Source organism: Zootoca vivipara, chromosome 5 (genome assembly GCF_963506605.1).
Source record: "Zootoca vivipara chromosome 5, rZooViv1.1, whole genome shotgun sequence".
Taxonomy (NCBI): Eukaryota; Metazoa; Chordata; class Lepidosauria; order Squamata; family Lacertidae; genus Zootoca; species Zootoca vivipara.
The window spans coordinates 82,684,864-82,708,869 of record NC_083280.1 but is presented as its reverse complement, the minus strand read 5'-3'; the positions used below and the strand labels follow the sequence as shown (position 1 = coordinate 82,708,869).

General features: G+C 42.1%; 1 protein-coding gene across 2 annotated transcripts in view; it reads right to left on the bottom strand.

Moving 5' to 3' along the window:
- The window catches only part of POLR3A (RNA polymerase III subunit A), a 45,957-nt gene that overhangs the window by 11,718 nt on the left and 10,233 nt on the right, over positions 1–24,006 (bottom strand). The window contains exons 7-24 of one of the 2 annotated variants that reach the window (XM_035137922.2): positions 23,132–23,294; positions 22,379–22,515; positions 21,509–21,612; positions 20,321–20,462; positions 18,340–18,480; positions 17,773–17,842; positions 16,928–17,055; positions 15,691–15,829; positions 13,392–13,556; positions 11,976–12,148; positions 11,417–11,528; positions 10,150–10,268; positions 8,530–8,667; positions 7,309–7,479; positions 6,695–6,808; positions 6,226–6,261; positions 1,544–1,630; positions 996–1,078 (exon numbers count right to left, since the gene is read on the bottom strand). In XM_035137922.2, coding sequence (XP_034993813.1) covers positions 996–1,078; positions 1,544–1,630; positions 6,226–6,261; positions 6,695–6,808; positions 7,309–7,479; positions 8,530–8,667; positions 10,150–10,268; positions 11,417–11,528; positions 11,976–12,148; positions 13,392–13,556; positions 15,691–15,829; positions 16,928–17,055; positions 17,773–17,842; positions 18,340–18,480; positions 20,321–20,462; positions 21,509–21,612; positions 22,379–22,515; positions 23,132–23,294 — 2,222 coding nt within the window. The remainder of the gene's footprint in view (positions 1–995; positions 1,079–1,543; positions 1,631–6,225; positions 6,262–6,694; positions 6,809–7,308; positions 7,480–8,529; positions 8,668–10,149; positions 10,269–11,416; positions 11,529–11,975; positions 12,149–13,391; positions 13,557–15,690; positions 15,830–16,927; positions 17,056–17,772; positions 17,843–18,339; positions 18,481–20,320; positions 20,463–21,508; positions 21,613–22,378; positions 22,516–23,131; positions 23,295–24,006) is intronic. The other variant, XM_035137923.2, reaches the window with a different exon arrangement.

The following is a 24,006-nucleotide window of genomic DNA, read 5'->3' as shown; positions in this document are numbered from 1 at the left end:
ATGTCATTCAGGATATGTCCTGCTATATAATACCATTAGTTTTGATAGCAGTAGTACTGGGAAATCTCAGGTGCTTGCATTTATATTTTGTTCGACTAAAACATGTGCAAGGACTAAAATGTGTGCTTCTTACTACTGGAGAAATCATAAGTACACAAAATTACGGCAGGTGGGTGGGGTGAAGGTGGATTCACCTAATGCAGTGGTTCTCAAACCTTTTTTCCTCTGGGACACACTTTCAGAGGAAAAAATTGCCCAGTTTTTTTTTTACTGGTAAGAAATACATTGGGAAACAAAACAAAACAACTCCCAGCAATGCTTGATTTGTAAGACAGAAGACAAACTACTTCATAGTATGATCATAGGACATCCGGAAAATAGAAATCATTCTGGCTACACAAGAACATGAATTATTCCCAAAATATAATACTGATTGTCCTTGAATCTTTCTGCCACGCTGCCCATCACCCTTTAAGAATCACTGACCTAACGAGTCCCATCAGTGCAAGCCATGAGTGAGGGTTTCTGCAATGGGGCTTCCCCCTTCCGCTTTCCCCCCAAATGGCTCTGGGGGTTGGGAGAAACCCCAGAAGAATGTAACGGGGGGGGGGTGTGATCCTTTAGTCTGGGAAGCTGCAATGCTTTTTAGGTTTGGGGAAATAGTAAGTATGCAAGGAATTTAACTATGTATCAGGGGAGAAGGGCAACTTTACAATAAATCTGAGGGAAGCTGGTCATTGCCATATTAGCATGAATCATGTAACATTTGCAGAGCCATCAGTACTTTCCTCTTTAACTATATTGACACCGACACAAACATCTGAGGGAGAAACTGAACTTTGGCTAAAACTTGCTTCCCGCTTCAGACCTCCTAAGTTCTGCCTGAGAAGCAGGAGTACTTTCTATCAGTTTCTCACCTACTTATAATCAGATTTGGCTAAATCAGTTCAAATGACATTCACTCCTACCCAGAGGGGGGGGGGAATTATCCATACCTCATATACTTCTCTCTACAGGTCTCTAGAAACTTCTCCAGCTGGGTTGGAGTAATCCGGTCCAATTGGTATAAAACATACGGCTGAAGCAATAAAGAGCCAGAACGGTTAGGAATTTAATTCAATAGATGGGGCATGTATTATGCATTCCCCTTGTGCACAATATGAACACATTCACTTCTGTTCCCCCCTTCCCTGCAGTAAGCAAGATAATAAGCTACAGAATATGTTTAAGCCGCAGCTGTTATTCAGTACATATATCCAGAATCATTGGAAGTTAAACTTTAAGGGTTGGGTTTTTTCTTTTAATGAAAGCATTGTGTATTGAGTTTCCGAACCTCCCAGCTTCAGAAACAAGTGCAGATTATTAGACAAGGTGCAACACTTTGTCCAGCATTATGAAATGACAGTGGGAATGGGCAGCTCTGGCAGAGATCCCAGGTATGGGAATTAAGGGTGTGTTACACAAGCTTACATGCAAAAAATAGTGCCCTATCTCCATCTGTTAAAGGGTGTGGAATTAGCACATAACCCACAAGCAACGTTACCTCTGTTGTGCCGTTGTCATTAATGCCATACTTGTCCCTGGTTTTCTTGATCTTCTCGGACATAGCTTTGATGAATTTTTTAATTTCCTGCAACAACAGCAAAAAATGCACATTTTAGGGCTTCTCCGCCTTATATTCTGCAGCCGGGCTACTATGGATCTTATAACCATCTGGCAGTATTTTGCATTAGTAAAAACGCTGTAAAGCATAAAAGTGACTCAAAAATGCATTTCATGCCACAACTGCACACTTCAAGTTGCTTTTGGAAAGCAGTTGAAATAGGAGCAATAAAGTGATTACAGATGTTCTCTCTGCTAGAATCTTGGGGACTTTTCTGACATTATATACATCTCACAAAGCTGAGAGAGGCAGGGAGAGAAGAAGGATGAGATTCTGGAATATTTCTCTTATGCAAAGATTTCTCTAACATACAGAGACTTGGGAACCTGTATTAAAAGGAAAAGGTAAAGGGACCCCTGACCATTAGGTCCAGTTGTGACCGACTCTGGGGTTGCGGCACTCATCTCGCTTTATTGGCCGAGGGAGCCGGCATACAGCTTCCAGGTCATGTGGCATTTTAAGATGGCATTGAAAGGGGAGGGGAAATAATGGATTTTAAGAGTATCGGTGGCTTCTATATGCAACCTCCAAATTCAGAGGTGGTATGTCAGCGAATAAGTGCTGAGGGGTAACAGGATTGGCCTGTTGCCTTCATGCTCTGCTTGGGGGCTTCCTGGAGGCAGTGGATTAAATCACAGTGGGAAGCAGGACACAGGACAACATGGACTTCCAGTCTGAAGCTCTGATGCTTTTTTAGCCAACTTGCGTTATGAAATGGTGCCTTTTTTTTTAATGGCCAATTCTCTCTCAGCTTATCATTACATTAATGATCCTTGCTAATATCCAGCACTGGTTAGTGTCACAAAATGGACATTAAAACATGTACTCCATCATTTATATACTCCCCCACCCCGCCAATAAGTGTACAAAGTACTTTGCATGCATTTTCAATCTAACCACCACCCTGCTGTAAGGTAGACTAGTAGTACTACCCCAGAAAGTCTTCCCTCAACAGGATACTAAATGATTGTCTTTGAAAAGGCACAACCAAACCCAGTGAAAGTCACAGTGAAATGTGTTCTATTGCACTGAGTTATTTTCTGAGCTAACAGACAAGGAACAGTGCAACAGAGCAAAATCCGAAGAGGGTCAAAATACATTCCAGCAGTTAGGCTGCAATCCAGAGGGCTGCGAAACCGAGTTTACAGTGTCTGCTATGCCAAAGTAATACTCAAGTTCAAGGGAGCATGTGCATATTGTGCTTTGCCCGTAATGGCAATGGCAACCCCAGGCACTTGTAGAAACCAAGTTTCGGAGTTCTTGCAAAAGACAGTCATTCCACAAAGAAGAAAAAAGCAAGCTTTGCCTGGCTCATTATCACTTCAATATACCTTGTCAACAACCAGAAATGTTTCCCATAGGACAAAACGTTGACCTCTGCTACAATGGGGAATGTCCTCAGATTTCAATGTCAGACCCATAAGTTCACTCAATTACATTTTCAGCAGGTAGAGGAACAAGTATAACTGCTGCGTCTACTGTAGTTTCAGAAAATGTAGTTTAAAGTTAGCCTAGCAAGAGTGGAGACTGAAAAATGCCCCCCACTGACTGACACGATAAGGCCATCTCCACTCGGTTCCCTCAGCAACTGCTGAGAATAGTTTGCAACTATTCTATTGGGGTTTCACTCTTCTCATCTGCCTTTTTTTTTGGTACCTCTGCTGCCACCTGTTGTGAACAAACTACATTTTTGATGAGGTACAGTTTAAATGCAAGAATACTGTGATAATAGGGAGACACACAAAGTATGAAAATTGTAAATGTGCAAAGAAGGGGAAAACACTGGCCATTTACTCTTGGCTAGAGCCAGAAAAGTAAACATTATATGCAAGTTCAGCTGACTGCCTGCCAAGTGGCAGTTAGAACTGTGAGTGTTGCTAAGGGGAGGTAACTATGTAAAATGTGAGGTTTCAGTTAATCAGTGCACCTCAACCTTTATGCATCAGGCAGGAGCATCTAAAATAAGTCTGTTTATGATTGGTCCCTTTGTGAAAATTCCTTCCCAACAACGGTCCACAATTATAGGCCAATGAGCATTCAGAATTCCAGTGCAAATACCCTGGTTGGAGAGTTCTAGCTGGTGTGGAATGTAGAAGCAGATTCAGCACTCGGGGGGGGGGCTGCTCCGTTTTGCCACCTGAGGCGAAATGGGATGGTGATATCCCACTGCCGAAGCACCCCTCACGTGGCTTGTGTGGTGACACCTGTGAAGCAGCAATGGGCTGCAGTGAGATCTCACGGAGCACACAAGATCTTGGCAACGTTTCACCGGTGGCCAAGGGGGGCAAGGCAGTCGCAAGTGCACCACCTCTTGGGATTCTGATGCCCAAGGCAGCTTCTTCAGACTGCCTCATGGGTGGGCCGCCCTGTAACACACTTGGGGGGGGGGGTTAGTTGTGGAGGCTGAGTCAAGAGGTGACTTTGAAGGAGGAAGAGGAAACCTGGAGAGAAGAGTCTGAAAGGAATAGCAGCAACTGTTGGGGAGGAGGAAGAGTGAGAAGCTTATGCGAGAGCTGAAATTACTGAAGGCAGAAGCTAAGGAGGTCTACGTAATAAAGAGGAGATGAAAGCTCCAGCAGCAGCCTTCGGGAGGGGTCAAGCCAGCAACTGGCAAATTCCTGACCAGAGAGAAGCCTTCTAGTGAAGCCCTCTGAACAAACTTGTGAGTTAACTGAGGTAGAGATAAGTAGCTAATTGGTTAATGGTTTCATGTAAGGATTAGAATAAGTTCATGGGAATCTTCTTAAAGCAACACTAACACCGTTACAGTTAATGTAGTATTTTCTGCAATCAGTAGTGACATCTGATAGTATAATACTTCGCTGTCTACCAATAAGCAAATCCATTATATTATGCTGTAAATAAGCATCAATGAATTCTCTTTAATTCTCAAAAATGAAATTCTTGAGCTGTCTGTCCCATACATATACCAAACAACAGTGTGCGAGGGATTCTTTTTTTTTTAATAAAAACTGAGTATGGTATTGGGTAGAAACAATGGTGGAAGCAGAACTCTAAATAAAAAGAGCAGGCTCCCTTAATATAAGGTATATGTGGTGAGGATTCACCAGGGAACCTTACATGTACAGACTATTTAAATAATTTTTAAAGTAAAACAAGATGAATACAACATTTTATACAGCAGAGGCATTGAAGGACAGACTGGATTACTGCAACACATTCTATGTGTGGCTTCACTTGCGCTTAATCTGGGAGCTAATGCAGAATGCTGCAGTACGATTGCTGACACGAATGAGGACTTGTCAACGTATAACATCTGCGCTCAAAGATCTGCGCTGGCTGCTGATTTACTACTGGGCAGAGTTCAGGGTGTTACCATTAGCATATAAAGCCCTTAACCACTTGGGAACAGTTTATCTCCGAGATCACCTCACCACCCACATATACCTTCAAGTAAGCGCCCCATAATACCTGTTCCACAAGTGTAAGAACTTGATGGTTTAGTGTGGCAACACCTATGCTTTGAAACTCCCTGCCTATTGAGATCAAGCAGGCACTGTGCTCTTTTTGGTGCCTGCTAAAAGCATTCTTTGTAAGACAAGCCTACTCAGTTACTTAAGAGTTTTGTTTTAGTCTGTTGTTGCTTAACTTTTTGTCTTCTTTACAATATTGTTGTAAACCAGGCTTCCTCAACCTTGGCCCTCCAAATGTTTTTGGACTGCAACTCCCATGATCCCTACCCAGCAGGACCAGTGGTCAGGGATAATGGGAATTGTAGTCTCAAAACATCTGGAGGGCCGAGGTTGAGGAAGCCTGCTGTAAACTTTTACTGTGATAATATCATTGTTTTATCTTCTTTGTAAACTGCTTTGAGGTTTTTCCTACAATCAAGCAGTGTATGAGCTTTGTGGTCCTCCAAAACATGTGTTTATGGTGTTCTATTCTTTTATTATTTATCGTTTGTAGACTGTTTTGTGATTCACCTGAATTAAAAGCGGCATAGAAATATGAATCAAATCGACTCAAACAGCTGATGGATCAATATTGATAGGGAAGTAGCCTCATCAGTCAGGCTCCCAAATCCTGTCAGGACCTTGAGGTAAGCAAACTGAAGTCTTTTAGATTGGGGCTCTGTTTCTCCAGCTGCAATTCAGTGAACCTCTCCTCCTTTTCCTGATTAATCTGAAATTACTTCTTGTAGTCCACAAAAACCTTTTCTTGACACAGCAGGACTTTTGAGGGTGAGACGGGAGTCCCAGGGACTCTGGAAGGTGGCTTGGGCAGAGCAGAACAGCATTCAGGGAGAGGGATTACTAGATCTGAATGAAAGGAGGAAAGTTCATGGAAGGTGTGTTGTCCAATGCCTTATTGTTCCTCGTCTTGCGGGGTGGGGTGGGGGGAGAATATCCAAGGTTGGGGAACTGAGGAGTTGGCAGTGGAACCAAAGGGCTGTCCAAGAACGGGGGCAAGAGGGAGGTGGTGCATGGAAGTTCTAGCACCAATGTACATATGAACTGGGGGTTAGTAATACAAAACAGCTTCAATTCCAGAAGCGTCGCCGCTATAAAGTTCTACATAGCGCACACACATGCTACGATTACCTCATTGTACACTGCATAACCTGTTTCAGTAAACGCCTTCAAGAAAGAACAGGGGGGGGGAAACAAAGTAATAGGTATTTTGCTGTTATTGAAATAAACTATTCATAGGACAGCACACGTTAATGCACTTTCTGAACCAAATCCCTGCTATTGCAAACCAATAATTATGCCAGTCACGGAAAATCAAAGCAACAGAGTCCTGGCTCATCTTTACAAGAAAGTGCTGCCTTTAAAAGGGAATATTTAGGCACCTCATCAGTTCCTAACTGGCAAATAAGAACAATTCCTCAGAAGGCAGAGCACAAACACCTGCATTTTAACTCAAAATCTGTCTATTTAACCACTGAGATGGTGCTACCAAAGCAGAAAATAGGTAAGATTACTGAATCGTGCTGCTTTGTGTTCTAGGGAGAGCGGTTTGTAAAGGACTAATGATCATGTGAAAAAGAAAACGATGCAAAGACATCACCTGTAGGAAGCTGTCCTGGCAGCAAAGGAATTCGTTCTTCTTCATGATGGATTCAGCCGTTAACACCAATTCATTTTTACTAAGTGCTGGCTCACTTCGGCTTGGATACACTGCCTTAAACAACAAAGTAGTACACAGACACATTACAAGGGCCTTTTCAATTTAATTCCTTCAGACAATTTAATATGCTTTCAAACTGGATGTGCCCAACTCCCTGCCCGCTTTTTAATCAAATCCTATCATTTAGGGCAAAAAGCCCAATTCTTACAAAGATCCCCAGTCTCCATTAGAATCATATAATTGTAGAGCTGGAAGTGACCCTGAGGATCAACCCCCCTGAAATGCAGAAATATGCAGCCGTCCTACACAGGGAATCGAATCTGCAACATTGACGTTAGTAGCCCCACACTCTAACCAACTGAGTCATCCAAGCTCAAAGACAGATGAAAGAAAACAGATACAAGATTATTAATTCTGTAGCATATTTAATTGGTAGATGCTGAAATGAGGACTGGAAGGTCCATTCACTAAAATCCAACGTGATGATTTCCTTCAAGCTTTGTAGTATGTTGACATTTATTGATACCGTTTTAATGAGACACCCTCTTACTTACTCTGATGTTGTCCAGGACACGCTTGAACTCCAGAGGTTCATCTTTTCCCTCCATAGCTGCAGGATCTAAGCCATCTCCACCATAAATGAACTGTATGATGTCACCGGTAGAACTCCTGACAGTCAGGTCATACTGTGAGCACAGATCCTCAAGTGATTTTACCAGTCGTCTCTGGGAAGCAAGGGAAGACAACTCCTTCAGGACCTATCTAGTAATGCAGTTTACAAAACTTCTAAAATGTGGGTGGGGTGGCCAATTCGCACTGCCAAACGCAGGATGAGCAACTGTGCTGCATTTTGGGAGTCGTTAAAGGTCTGGAAATATAACCCGTGGTGTAATAAATAGGAACCATTGCAGTCTGGTACACTGAAAGTGCCCCTCCATTTGAATCTTTTAAGGGAACGTTTCAAACACTTAATATTGCATTAAATGCATTCAAGGTACAATTCTTGAGGTCTTACTGCCTGGTTTGGCTTGGATAAATCTGATTAAATGTTATTTATCAAAGTCTCCATTTTTAAACAGCAGATTATTTGAAGGGGGGGAAGCATCACACCCCATATTTCTAAGCATTGAAGCCTGTAGAAGGGATGAAGGCAGGACCAAGTCATCTTTTAAAGTATGATGGTTTGGGGTGGGAAATCTGGAGTTTTTAGCTCCTTTGCTAGGTAGAATTCAGCTGATGAGACAGGAATCCTCTCATATGAAACAGCCTCACACAGGCTCGCAAATGACTACTTAGCTGGTTAGCTGCAACAAGAAAGAATTGACTCCAAGCAACCAGACAGAAAAATTGGATAAAATGAAATGAGTCTGGTCTCTTTCTTTCTAGTCACGAACATGTTACATGTGTATTAACACTGGTGAATATAGACAGCTTGCAATAAATGTCTGCTGTTTTTGCAAGGCTGCCCCTCATGGTAAAAAGACAAATCGGACAAAAAGGGAAGACCCACAAGTTTACCCACAATCACAATACACGTCTACAGATATAGGAATCTTTCTATAGATGTAGTATAGACATTTCCAGAGATACAGGATTCCTTCATCATCATCAGAATTGAACCTTGAGGAAGAATGATGCCACAAACAGGGAGAGGAACGCTAGTTATTTTCTAGACTAAGGTAAGGAAAATGAACCTTTGCATGTAACGGATAGGAATTGCTCATGAGTGTTCTGCTACACTAACATCGTCTCCTCCCACAGTATCCCCAAGTTACCTGCATGTATCCCGTTTCAGCTGTTTTTACAGCAGTATCAACCAGGCCTTCTCGACCAGCCATGGTGTGGAAGAAAAACTCAGTGGGCGTCAAGCCAGAATAGAAGCTGTTGGCAACAAAACCTTTCGCTGCTGGAAGCTGCAAGAGGGGAGAAAAAGACCTGAAATGTGCTGCAGTAGAAAATGCACTCAGAGTCAATGAGGTGCAGTGGCCAATAATGTCAAAGTAGGACCAGGGAGACCCAAGTTTCACACTATGAAGCACCCTGGGTGATGTTGGGCCAGTCACTGTTTCTCACTCCAACCTACCTCTCAGGGTTGCTGTGAGAATAAAATGAGAGCTGGGCAACCATACATGCCACCTTTAGCTCCTTGTGCCACAACCCCATAGTCGCCTTTGACTGGACTTAACCCTCCAGGGGTCCTTTACCCTTTTACATTTTTTTAAAATCCAAAATTAAGAAATTGGGCCAGAGCCAGAACCACCAGTGCCAGAGCCCAAACCCAAACCCCTGTGCATTCACCATCTGTGTATAAGACGACCTCCAATTTTTGACTAATGTTTTTAAGCAAAAAACAAAACAAAAAACATCTTATACATGGAAAAATACAGTATTACAGGTACGATAATTACAGCTATTATATTCAAGAAGTGCTGCATGAACAAATGAAATTATCAGCTCTAGAAAATGTGAGAACTCATCTCCTAGGAGTGCCAGTGAGGTCAAGAAAGGATGGAGGGGTGGCCCTTTTGCACACAGTAAAATACCCTATAGTAAAAGCTCCACTCTTTACCAAAATATTTCCTACAGGTTAACAGTTGTTCACAGAATTGCTTTCCATAGCAACGATACAGAGTGATTGCCAAACTTCTTGGAATTCCTTCGCCACAGGCCAATTCCCAACATTTATGTCCTTACACCAAGGGTGGAGAAATGATGGCCCTCCAGAAGTTGCTCGATTCCAGCTTTCATCGGTCCAAGCCAGCATGGGCAAGGGTGAAGGATGAAGGGAAATGGAGTCCAGAATAACTGGCAGGACTCCCCCCCCCCAACTTCCTTGCTTTTGGTTCACCAATTCCTGGTTGGCTCTAGAGGATTCCAATTCCAGTACAAGAAGCCACAGGCCTCTCTGCTTCCCAGAGAGTGGGATAGAGAACTAGTTATAATGGACAACACAGAGGAGGAGAATGCTCTAAATTTGATGCCTGCCAACTTGCAGCTGGGGAGAAGGAAGAGGAGCGAGAGGGAGAAGAGACCAAGATCTGGGCAAGTTGCCCACTGGAACTGTTACATCCTTATGGAGCTACTCCAGTGGTCTAAAGCAAACGATTCAGCTTGTTCAATTGAATTAAGAGCAAATTATTTCACATTATCATGTATTGGTCCTTGTAGCAAGCCTATGGGGTAGGTCATTAGTATTATCCTCAAAGTGCAAGGAGGGGGGTGAGAAGAGCAGAGAGGGAGGTTTTCTCAAGGCTACCTAGTCTGTGAGTTCGTAGCAGAGTCAAGATTTGAACCGCTCGGACATTACACCGCACCAGAAATTCTGTCTTCATTTAGTATTCAAACCTACACCTCCCCATTTCATAAGGTTGTTTAGGCCCCGCAATGCTATTCACCTTGGAATGCTTCTTAAAATGAGGCAAGGATCGGTTCTCAAAGCCATCAGGCACGCGTGAGCCACTGATAGCCTGCTGTCCTACGCAAGCGATCATCTGGGAGATGTTAATGAAGGAGCCTAAAAAGACAACGCCACAAAGAAAGAGGTAGGTCACATCTTGCCTCCAGAGCAACATATTGTGATGGAGGTCTGCCCCACTCTACTTTATTTGCAGGTGCACGTGCGCTTTAAAAAAAAAAAAATAAAGTTTTATTAAAACTTTTCACATGACAACAACAACAAAGACAAACTAATCTAAACCAAAACTAGTAAAAGAAATATAAGAGAAAAGAGAATGTGCGTGCACATTTTCAAAATCTGGAGCAGATTACGAGGGTGTGCAGGAGAGAGCGCAAAATTTCTGTGGCACAACTGAAGTGGCAGCATTGGATATACCCCACTGCAGAAGTGCCCCATTATTTATGAATCACGGGCTTGCATTTAATGTAGATCTGTGCAAAAAGCTTTAGTACTCATTACCTTTTTTTTAAAAAAGAAGTGCCCAAAATGGAATTCTTATCCTATCAGAATGCCAACAGGGAGTATTTGGTTTGATTCACCCTCACATAGGAAGGGCTGTCACTCTGGCACTCAACATGCCAGTTCAACCCAGAGCTGGGGAACCAGTTTGCAATGTTGCATGGGCAAAAAAAAAAGCAGACAAAATTCCCACTCATACATGACAGCCCAATGAATTAAGAACAGTCTATCTAGAGTTGCACAGAGAGCAAACCGACCTATACACAACTGAACGCAAAATTAAGGTGCAGCTGCTTGATCTTTAAGCAACTGTGCTATGTAGGAGGTATAGAAATGATGTGGGAAAGTTTCCGATTTAAAACATGGTGCTGCCATGTGAAAACCAGAAGCAAAACTTACCTGTGCAGTGTTTCATGCTGCTAGCACGCCATTTAAGCCAGCCTCTGCAATGCGGAACATTGGCATGCCAGGACGATCTTTGCCCACGCCACTGATCTTTGGTTGCTAACTGTGCACAAACAGGCAATGCAACTCGGATTCAAATAGATGCTGGTCATATGGGCTGCCTCAGGTTCAAAGGCAACCTGCATGCACTTGGAATTAGATCTAAACCTGTGCTTCCTGCTGTAGATCTAAGTGTTGTCTGAACCGCAACCATAATCTTTTGCTGCCTTATTTATTTATTAGCAACAGAAAAAGAAGAATGGGCAGCAGCCATTTATTTTCCAAAGTCCTCGTGAGCTTACCTTTGGAACCACAAAGAGCCATGACGAGGGGGCTGTTACTCTTGTCTAGTTCTCGAAGGCAGGCACTGCCAGCATGGTCTCTGATCACAGACAGCTCTTTCAGAATCAGCGCCTGGGAGGAGACTTACAATTAATAAGCTGACCATTTCAAGAATTCACCTAAAGAAATTGTTATATCGTAACAGATTCTAATGACCAAGAAAAAGCAGAGTGTCCCAAAGGAAGGAAGTCTAGGTTGATCATTGATCAAGAATAAGTGGCAATCAGGGAAAAGGAGGGTGCAGAAACCTGAAGTCCTCAATCTTTCCCTGGGTACAACCTTGGGAAGATTAAGATTCTGATTCATCAAACTGATTTACTGTGTTTTGGCCACTTGAAATGTGGCCCATCTTCACGTTTTGGGACTGTTTGGCCAAATCACAGCAAATCAATTTGCTGAATCAGAATCTTAATAGTTATGTTTCACCCTTGAGAGGGTAAATAAGCAAACAGCACACAACATGACTTCTAATTCATTACTAAGAATGAATAATTCTCTATCAGATGGTATACAACTCACCTCCAATGTCTCTTCTGCTGTACAACCAGGTTGCTGCTGCAGTTTGCCAGTCTTCAAAGCGTCAATATATTCATCACATTTCTTGTACCCAGCATTCAGAAGTTCATACTTTGCCTTCAGCAGCCCCTGTCCTGGAGTCACATCGCCAATTCCAATTGAAAATCCTCGATTAGCTAAGTGTTTGGAAACAACAGCCAAATGTACACATCAGCTCACTGAGTACCACACAGAGAATTTTATCCGAGGTTACTTTCGTACTCAGGGTTTAACTTCTTATCAGTGCAAGATATATTTAGACTTTCCTAAAACTAGCAGAACTAGCTTTAAAAGTGTAGCATTTTTAGTAGATGGTCTTGCTGGCTTGTGGTACATTTTGACATTGTGTGCTCTCTTTGGGCCTTTCCAGAGAATCAATTGATTGGCATGGTTGTGGCTTATTTACTCATTGCACAGGACCCAGACAATTTTTGTTGTTGCAAGGCCAGTACTTATCCTGCACTCAAATTTGATTAACTTGTCACAGGGGTGTGTGTGTCACAATTATTCCCTAAACAAGTGGCATCTATTGGAATGCGCCTGTGGCATCACTAGGGATGAACAACTACTTTCCCTGCTGTACAAAGCCAGTGTTAGTGCTTTCATTAGCCTGAGTATAGTAAAAAGCCTTTTTTTAAAATAAAAAACATTTTATATTCAATCAACATAATGAAATCACATAATATAAAAAACAAAGAACGCAATTCATCCCTCCTATCCCTCCCCCCCACCCCCACCCCAAGGACTTCCCCCAACTTCCCCTTTTGGTTTTTTTGATACATTTATTCCTTCTGCTACTATTATTCTACCTAACTTCATAATCTCTTTTGTAGATATACTTCTAATTATTTTTCTAATTTATTTCAATATCTTTTTGCTATATTTTTCTTAATTGTGTTTATTCAAATCCTGCGTGAATCTATTCCTTTACAATTTTTTAAAAGACTGATCAACCAAAAAGGCTCTTATTAGAACTATTGTGGCATACTGGTTACAGCAGGCATCCTCAAACTTCGGCACTCCAGATGTTTTCGACTACAGTTCCCATCATCCCTGACCACTGGTCCTGTTAGCGAGGGATCATGGGAGTTGTAGGCCAAAACATCTGGAGGGCTGCAGTTTGGGGGTGCCTGGGTTACAGTGTCTAAATTAGGAAGATTTGGGTTCAATTCCTCATTCAGGCATAAAACCCAGAGGATAGCTCAGTCAATATTTCTCAGCTAATCTTCCTCTCTGGGTTGTTGTGAGGATAGATAAACAGGAGTGGGGAAGAACTGTACACCACATTGCCCTGAGCTCCTTGGAAGGAATGCGGGATAGAAACATAGTGCAATTAAAAATGAATAAAATTACTAGAGAGCCATTTTTCAAGGTACTTACAGAGGTAGACAGGAGCAAGTCTGGCTAGCCGTGACATCGCATCAGCTGCCTCCACTTGTCCCCAATCTCTCAGCAAAATGTAGAAGATATTATTCTTGGATCCAGACCCTAAAGTTCCTTTGTCCATGCTGCCAGCCATCAACTCACTATTGTGGATTGCAACGTCTGGAAAAAAAAAAGTCAGAAGCTTCTCAACCTAAGCTTCCCATTTTCAGCTTTTTCAGACTCACGACCACTTTTAGCCCCAACATGGCAACGTTTCTTCCCTTCTTTTAAAGAAACCCTTCTCAAAATAATGGTGGCAGTGCTACTTATGCAACCCAGTGTACATTAGGGCATTACCCGGTTGTGGTTCCTGGTCTGCAAATTGGAAAAGCAGTGCTTTAACACACCCAGAAACCTATATGATAAGATGCAGAAACGCTGAGAATCCAAGTTGTAAGATAGGGAGGGTGGGTGATGGAATCCAAGCATATTTCAGTCATTTCATATTTTGTAACAGTTTAAGGCCACCAGGGCATATAAACAAACACAAATTCTCAACCATGAAGGTCATGGGACCTCTTACAATTAAAACTAGTTACAAGAATATATACAAAGACTGAAACAAGGACAGACACATAACTGAGCACAGTCAAACAAGAGCCTGGCTTTCTGTATGTGAGCTATAATTCTCAAACAAGGGGATTCCTTTTCTTACTCTGACATGTCAAGGACTGCAAAGCTGAAGTTGGCTTTGCTAATTTAATAGACAAGACAAGCAGGACTGTCTCTTCATTCAACATGCACCTATAAGATGGATGTGCATTTTCACCTGGGGTCTACAGCATCCTTCAAAGGACTTTCTGCTTCAGCCACAAACAATATTGTGCTGCAGGCATCCACACCTTCCTTGGGAACATCTGCTTTTGGGCAGCAAGAAGACTTTCAAAGCAAGACTCAGCAGTATTTTCTACAACAAAAGGCCAACCAAGTAAACCTCTCCTTGTAGAACATGCTGCAAGCATTTGTCCAAATCGAGTTAACCTCTTAAACACGGCTCTCATTCCAAAAATAATCTAGGGATTGTTTAAGAGTTTGATTTCAACTAGAACAATGGTTTGAGTTTAAGTTAGTTTCAGAAATAAAAACAACCCTCCCCACAAAGCCAGATTGCTCAAGTTTTGCCCAATGTTCAGCTCCTATGAAAGGAACAATCTGCACTGTACTTGCCAAACAGTGATAATTTTCCTTAGAAATGACAGCTCTCAAGTAATTTCCTTACTAGTTGCAGATGCTGCAAGGCAGGCCAAGAGAGACTTGTACCACTTGAGGCCCATTCGTCTACCATGTATGGGAGCCACTTTGGTGCAAATTATTCTCACTTTTCTTAACTGCACAAACCAAAATGGCAGAGGCATCTGAATGCTTGGAAACTGACGTGGTACAGAAAGAGTTTGATCCATTTTCCTCTATCAGCCAGCGAATTCCTTAAGTTGTGTTATGTACACAAAGTTACTTTTTTTGGTCTGCTGAAAACATCTCACCTGTCCCAAATAATACAATAATTTTAAAAGGTCCTTTGAAGATATACTATCACTTGCTATCTTAAAAGCACAATTATTCTTTCTTTTTTCTTATCATATGTGGTGGTCTTGTGGTAAGGTTAAGGCTTACTGGGAAATGATATGCAATGAAAGGAAAAGGATGTTTAAAATAACGTTTGTAAAACAAAAAACAAACAGAAGCTTTTCTCTTGGGAATTATGGGGACAGAACTACCCAAACTGTATAGTCCCAGTAAAGGAAGAATGGACACAAAAACTTATGGAATATGCAGAAATGGCAAAACTTACCAGAAGAATAAGAAATCAAGATAACAAACTTTTTATAAAAGAATGGAAATGGTTTATTGGATATTTACAGATAAATTGCAAACAGATAAAAACACTGGCAGGGTTATTATAATAACCTACAGTTTCATAACAGTATATATTTAAAGAAGATGAATAAATGAGCAAGTTAAGTTAATTTGGATATGCAGAAGATATTAATTAAATTTAAGGAACCGCAGAAATAGGGGGAAGGAAGTCAAGTTTTGAAACGTCAAAATGATAGTAAAATCAGTGAAATGTATAAATCTGAAAAGTATAAATGAAAGAAGAAGAAGGAGGAGGAGGAGGAGGAGGAGGAGGAGGAGGAGGAGGAGGAGGAGGAGGAGGAGGAGGAGAAAGCACAATTCTCCAATAAACCCAGTGGCCAGTAAGTATGTCAGAAGTTACAGTTGCCAAGTCTCAGGCTTCCCCACTACCTCCACTTACAGGAATCGTTGCTGCACAAGTCTTCTCCCTTGCCACAATACTGCTTGCCCTTGGTTCGAAGGTTGGCTTTAACAGGACAACTGTCACTAGGCTTCAGAATGATACCGAAGACCTGCTTTCCTGTCCACAGGGTAACAGGCTGGAAGAGGACAAAGAATTATGAAGACAAGCAGAAGCGTTTCCACCAAAGTTAAACATTATACTTTAGGACTCCAGACCACTTTTCCACGTCTTTTCAACTATTCCAGCTCAAGGAGCAACATATAGCTCAGCTGGTAGAGGACGAGACCCTTAATCGCAGGGTCGTGGGTTCGAGCCCCATGCTGGACAAAAGATTCCTGCCCTGCAGCGGGTTGGGAAAGATCCCTTTATGGTCCCTTTCCAGCTCTTCAATTCTATGTTTCTAAGCAATGGGATGGTGCCACGGTTTCAATCTCTACCAATCAAATTGATTAAACCAATCAACTGAAGTTTTAATCACAGATTAAAACCTGCCCTTTGTTCAATCCATGAGGCAGAGGTCAAAAGATACAGCCACACAAATATGTCTGCTCCCTTCCACCAAGTGGGAGAAGACCCGTCTCTTTGTAATCAGAATTTACAACCAAGCACTGCAGGGATGGTTCCTTTAATGGGGAAACCCTTATGGTGATCCTTTTGCCAGTAAGAATTACATTGATAACTGAAGCAGCGTGTGCTCAGCTGAAGTCAACAGAAATTTTTACAGTGGTACCTCTGGTTAAGAACTTAATTCGTTCCAGAGGTCCGTTCTTAACCTGAAACTATTCTTAACCTGAAGCACCACTTTAGCTAATGGAGCCAGCCGCTGCGGCTCTGGAGCACAATTTCTGTTCTCATCCTGAAGCAAAGTTCTTAACCTGAGGTACTATTTCTGGGTTAGCCGAGTTTGTAACCTGAAGCATTTGTAACCCGAGGTACCACTGTATCTGGTTCTTCTGTAACAGCGATGGGAACATTCATTTTTGAAGCCCAACATGGTGTATTAACTGCAGTGTAACACATTTATTGTCACAGGGGAGAAAGATGTGTTCAGCTATTGTCCAGTTTGAGACTTTGCTACCCTCCAGAAAGGCCTCTTGCCCTGCCTCAGAGCTTGCCTTTTGATACATTGCACAACAACACCAGGGAGACCCGCTCCACGTCCAAGCAAAAGAACTTCACCAATTTATTACTGACTAAACTCAAGCGTGCACTCTTTCACCAAGACGTTCCATACCTTGAGAATTGCTGGCGGTGGGAGGCGAACTTTTATTTTCTCATCCTTGCCAACCAGAATAGAAGCGATAATCTGACAAGCTTTAGCTCGATCGAAGAAAGTGTCCTTGAGGGTGAGGAGGTAAGCCCCTAAAATGGGAAATACAGAACACAGCGCAAACATTACCGTATAAGAGGATAAGCTAGAAAGGGCATTGAGTAACATACGCTATACTAGCAATACATTTAAACGTAATTGGATCACACGGAACTGCAGTGGCATGAAAGAAAAAATGCACCTTAATTATCTGTATTAATATAAATAAATAAATTTCATGCGGGTTGCAATTTGGATGCTAAAGAGGCCAAAAAGTATTTAAAAAGTGAACAACAAAGGCAGCTCTCCTTGTACACATTCTACAGAGACAACAAGGCAATGATTAAGAATATATCAGCGGTGGCCACACTTAGGCCCAGGTCTTCAGTGAATAAGTTCAAATACTGATGCAATCCTGCAGACCATACAGAACCCTCCTTTGCAGAACGTTGCGCACCTCACCATATACACCCAGGCAACTCTGTGGCACACATAGCTGCCAAGTTCTCCCTTTTTTAAAGGGAAATTCCCTTATGCTGAATAGGCTTCCTCGCGAGAAAAGGGAAAACTTGGCAGCTATGGTGGCACGCCCAGAAGGGAAAGTGCTCTTCAGATGAGGCTCCACCATATCAATAACACCATGTTAATAATTCTTTTTTTACAAGGAGGTATTATTTGATCATGCATGAGTAAGGAAGATCTAAGAGGTCTTGAAAACAAATGAGTGTCTCATAACAGAGGTAAACACATATTTGACTTCAAATACAGACCTGTAAGGAAATCCTGAATTGCAGCAATAAGGGGCTCTCCGTTTCTTGGTGTTACCAAGTTTGCTTTAGTCTAGATGAGGAAAAATATATTAACTAGGGAAACACGGCACAATATTTTATAAACTCTTAATATGTACATGATCATACTACTACAAGATCTTTCTACTCCTCCCTGTGACATATATAAAAACACGTCAGATTCCAGTGCATTTTCTTAATGCAATAAATCTGTTAAGGGTTTGATAGGGCTTTACTGCCTAGTCAGTGTAGATATGATTCCATCCTGACAAGATTGTTCTACAAAAGGAATGGGGCCAAACTGTGGCCATAGGCCAAATCTGGCCCTCAGCAGTTTCTCTGCCCTGTTTTCTTTTAGGTAACTTTCCTCTGTACTTATCGCCGACTCCTTCCCCTTCCTCAAAAGGTGGAAGCATAAAGGAAAGCAGTTAGCAAAATGCACACTTTGTGCAGTTCTTAAAAGATTTCAACCAGTAAAAGAAATCAGGCAGCGAGCAGTGAACCTGCCCCATCTCAACAGGCAGTAGTACGTAATAGTAGTTTGCTTACCCCCATCAGAACAAGGGCTTCTGCTTTGGCTTCTTCGGTTTGAGGAAGATGAAGATTCATCTCATCACCATCAAAGTCAGCATTGTATGGTGTACAGACACATTCATTAAATCTGAAAGTCCGGTGTGGTTTTACTCTAGCCTGAAAAAAACATATCAGAAGGAAAAAAAATACTGTGTAAAACATACAAGGAATTCAGAACGCATCAACAGTATTTGGAAAATACTTGGAAAATTTGTGCTTTTGCCTTTACATAATTTCAGTTTTACAAAAGACAGAGAGCTGCATCAAATGACAAGTTTATTTCATTTTTGTCTGCTGGAGGCTTAAAATAATGTAATGATGTAGGCCTCATGAGCCATAACTTTACCCAACTCTTAGACAGGAGAAAACATGATGGCATTAGGATATCTGCGCTGTAAGTACAGCACAGATCTGGCATTAGGATGGGCTCACACCCTTCCATGTATCAGTTATAGGGGAAGTCTAGCAAAGAGCCACTATATGCATTAGCTTAATAATTTAAAGCATAAGGTGGGTGTACACATGTAGCAGAATGAGATGGTAGAATATACTGTACCACATCAGACTGCAAGTGGGGAATTACATATTTGAATGCTCCCCCTATGGAAGTTAGGAAAGTAAAACAGACTGGCCTAGAGACACCCCCCAATCCCACCAAAATGCTAGTTTTATACATGCAGAGAGGTCTGGGCATTTGAACCAGAGAAGCATTAAAAATGTACTCCTCGCTCCTCTGCAACCCAAAGGTGATTTTACTATCCCACTTTCCTGCATACACAGAACCAGCTTTGCTCGGGCACATATCAGAAAACTTGAATTTTAGATTTAACTGGCTAACATGGTCCAGAAAGAGAGGTGTGATCACAGAAGGACCTCCTCTGTGAATGACTACTCTTTTCCTGCGAAATGAAGAAGATCCTAGGGTTATTTTATTTATTTAGTCAAAATCCCAAGGTAGTGTGCAATATTAAGAACATAATCAATGGAGCATAATAATAAAAACATAATACGGTAGGAGACAAGGGTGGCGCTGTGGTCTAACTGAGTCTAGGGCTTGCCAATCGGAAGGTCGGCGGTTCGAATCCCCGTGATGGGGTGAGCTCCCGTTGCTCGGTCCCAGCTCCTGCCAACCTAGCAGTTCAAAAGCATGTCAAAGTGCAAGTAGATAAACAGGTACCGCTCTGGTGGGAAGGTAAATGCCGTTTCCGTGCGCTGCTCTGGTTTCGCCAGAAGCGGCTTAGTCATGCTGGCCACATGACCTGCAAAAACTGTCTGTGGACAAACGTCGGCTCCCTCGGCCAGTAAAGCGAGATGAGCACCGCAACCCCAGAGTAGTTTGCAACTGGACTTAACTGTCAGGGGTCCTTTACCTTTACCTTTTAAGCAACATAATAATAAAATAATCATAACAAAAGCTCTCCCCGCCCCACCCCCCAAATCTAACAAGCCATAGATTATTTAAAGGCATGGTTAAATAAGAGCCTTTTCACCTGGAGCCTAAAGACATGTAATGATGCTGCTAGGTGAGCCTTTCTGGGGAGAGTATTCCAGATGGGGAGCCACCACAGAAAAGGCCTGTTCTCATGTTGTTGCCCTCTGAATCTCTCAATAGGAACCAAGTCATGATCACTGCCATATCTGACTTGAATAATGTTTTACTTAGCTTGGATCTGGCGCAGTGGTAGCCATACCACACAGACAAAATTACAGAAGCTGTGGAATAGTTACTCAAGTTGGAGATGGTAGCAGGCAACATGTACTATTTGGATCATGTAAAAATCACACAATCACGCCCGAAGCCTGGCAGGCAGAAATCCGTGATCACGCTCCTTTTCTCTCGCACGAAAGCCTTAAGAACTAATGAATGTATGTGTTAGGTGACCAATTATTATTATTATGAATGGTAATAAAAATAAATACGCCCCAGGGAACCACAACAAGAAGATGCTATGCTTACTATATGAGCCATGATGCTGAGCTTGTGCAAAGAGGGTTGTCGATTGAACAGGACTATATCGCCATCTATGAGGTGTCTCTCCACAATGTCCCCATACTTCAGTTCCTGAGCCATCTTCTCACGATTTCCATATTTCAAAAACCTGGGGAGAGTGAGTGAGGGAGGGGGAGACAGAGAGAGGGGAAATCTATCATAAGAAAAAAACAATCTTAGAGGAAATGATTGCTTTCCAGTTATACAGCTGCTCTTCTACAGGACTGTAGAGCTTCCTCAGTGATAAGAAAGGAAACCACATTTTACAAGAGTGAAGGTAACTTTCTAAAGTTAGAGGGAGGATGAGAATCTATTCGTGCAAACGGGTGCAGAAAACACCAACAATTTATGAGAGTTATCACCATTAAAGAACACTTAAGACACATGTGCAAATAAAGATTTTGGAAGGGGGAAAAGCACCCATTTTTAGATGCTGCCTACTGCAACCCATACATGTGCACTCTCAGAAAGGGCATCCCCTCTTGTGTGAGAAGGAATGTCTCTTGAGACAGCACTTGCTAGCTGCAGTTTTATAAGGACTCACATTATACAACTCTTGACTTTTGAACCTATGTTGCTCAGTTAACTTGGGGTTTTTAGTTTAGTGTTTTTAATCACTTCACCTTCCCACTGAAAGGCCGCAGGCCCTAGTGCTAGTAATTATGATTATCAGCAGTTCATGGGAGAAGAGCAGAGCACTTAGCTTACCCTCTACACACTTTTGCAGAAGACCTATTTTTGAAGGTCACACGCACACAGCAACTGGATCAAAATTAAGTTTTGCCCACCAGATGTGCCACTGCTTTTCAATGCAAGTACTTAGTGAATTGTATAATGAACAAATTTTGAAGTTTACACAAACAAGACTAGCCTCTTAGGCAAGAATCAGTGAAACTGAAAAGAAGGGAAATAAAAAATCCAGATAGCCTCTCGGTATGTTCAAAGCAAGCCCTAAAGCAGGCATCCCCAAACTGCGGCCCTCCAGATGTTTTGGCCTACAACTCCCATGATCCCTTGCTAACAGGACCAGTGGTTGAGGAAGATGGGAATTGTAGCCCAAAACATCTAGAGGACCAAAGTTTGGGGATGCCTGCCCTAAAGTTTCAAATCAAGTGACTGAAGCAAAATGGGTCTATTTCAGATACAAGGCCGCACCTTTTCATCTGTGTGTGCCTCTGCTGAATGAAGTTGGCCCCAGGATGAAGCTCTGGACCATTCCGAACAAGTTTCCTCATAAAGTCAATGTTAGCTTTATTCACCTGTAATAGGAATGCTCCAGTTAAAAGTGAAAAACTCGCAAAATTCTTGTACACAGCTTTGCCAATATTTTTTTGCTGCCCTGGGTGAATCATAGTTATGTGATTTTCTGTGTATTATATACTAGGTAGCACAAACAATAACATATTAAATGATCAAAAGTTAAGTCAAGGTAGCATTTTCTCGCTGTTATTTTAAATGCCTGTCACTCCTTTGTAACAGAGATAATACGTCAATACCATTCCCTGGGCTCTCCCTTTACATCACACAACTGACAAGATGCCTCTGTTCTCTTCTTCTGCTTGGTGGTCTCTTCAAAGCATTTTGAAAACAGAGGGAGACAATTCTGGAATTCTAGCACTAGAAGACTTGCTAAGTTCCATGTTTGGGCTAGCCCAATTGCGCACATACTACAACTCTTTTCAATATTATTGGATGTAATCTATAAAAATATACATACTAAATGACCTTTCAGCTTGGCAAGAGTGCAAGGAGCAGGGGGGATGCTATTGTGAAGATACCAGATTAGCTTCTGAATTTAAGGAACAGATAACATACAGCTAAATTTCTATCAACAGGACATGGGCCTGTCCTTTACATGGAATGATACCAAGAGCAAGTCTGACATTCCTCTCTTTCCCAAGTAAAGCCTGGTGATTCAAACAAAGCTTGAGATCTGATCTTGATAGAACCATGAGCAGACTCTCTGGAAGCTACTACGCAAGGGATGGCACCACACAACAGAAGATTTCATTTTCTCCCAATTACCTTCTCAGGAAATGTTAGTATTTTTGCAACATGTACAGGCACAGCCACTTCATCAATGCGCAGGTTTGGGTCAGGCGAGATCACCGTTCTGCCCGAGAAGTCCACTCGCTTTCCAGACAAGTTTCCTCTAAACCGACCTTAAAGGAAGTGGAGGGAGGCGAGAAAAGAGAGCAAGTTGTATTGGTACAGGAAGGATGTGAAATTAAGGTGGGGGCAAAACCATGGAGGACATTAGGTATAATGCACAGCAGCCTCCATAGCACAAAATATAGCAGACTCAACTGTGCTCATTTCGATTTACCAATAGCATCAGGAAATAAATGTTAATGTGCACAAATACACTAGTAGCCCGTTGCCAAGCGCCTTGACAGTCAGCTGCAGAGTCCGCCTGGCAAGTCAAACAGACAAAAGCTACAAAGCCCATATAGACCGTTACGATATAACAGCACCGTTCGCAATACATGACCCCAGAGGGATAGTCTATATCCCACTTTCAGCAGTTGGTAACGGAGCTCAACACACAAATGAGTTTGCTTTCGTTACTTCCCCCTCAAAACTGCTTTGGGAAGCAAGATTAAAATCCAAGAAATAAATGTAATCCCGAACAGCGTTTGGAAAAGGTTCGGCCCACAGCTCCAGAATGAACATCTGTCAGACTAGCCAATACTGGGGCTACATGGACAAGACTTAGGGGGGCTTCACATGTTCAGATGTGATAGCTGCAGGAGCCAGAGATTATGCTGAAACACCTACCCTGCTTTCCCTTCAGTCTTTGAACAAAGCCTCTTGTCCACTTCTTGGGTGCCATGTTGAGAGGAATGCCAGAGAGTTCACTATTGATGTACAGAGCACATTGCAGCTGCAAGAAGTCCCAGTCCTCCATTATCATCTGAGTTTTGGCTCCTGATATTCTATGCTGACCAACAACAAAACAGCCAATTCAAGAAAGGAAATTTCAAGAAAAGCAACTCCATAGTTCTAAGGAACATTTGGTAAGTTCTGCAATGATGTTCTTATGAGAATCCCAAATCAAATTTCTTTCACAAAGTTTTATTGCAAAACAAGGAAAGAACAAAAATAACCAGTAACCATTTCAGAGCAATTCTGAATATGGACTTCCAGATGTGAACTCAAGATCTGAGAATTAAGAACTTTTACCAGACCAAATATATTATAGCTGCAGTTAAGATATTTGATTAGGAATATATTCCACCTTAAAATAATCACCCCTGCAAGGTTGCCCAAAAAGAGAATTCTCTGGGGTTGAGAAATGGTTTTGTCCCTGGTCTCAGCTGTGTTTTACTCCTGTGTAAAAAAAATAATCTTTGTGAATTTGCGGATTCTGGAAGAGCCTGGTTCAATCCCTGCCCCAGTCACAAGCTCATTAAGGATGCCTGATGCAGACATAACATTATATCGTAGATATAAGCAGAAGGGATAGGAGATTTGCATGGTAGGAAAGGAGCTAAGAGGTCAGGAACTTTATAGCAACCCCAGGCCCAGACCAACCTCACGTATATATGCTTAGAATAAGAATGCAACAAAACTCAGGCACTCACAGAGTTTGAAGAGGGCCTAAATTAAGGTCTCCTATGGACACTAGCCATGCATTTTACTACAGATTCAAA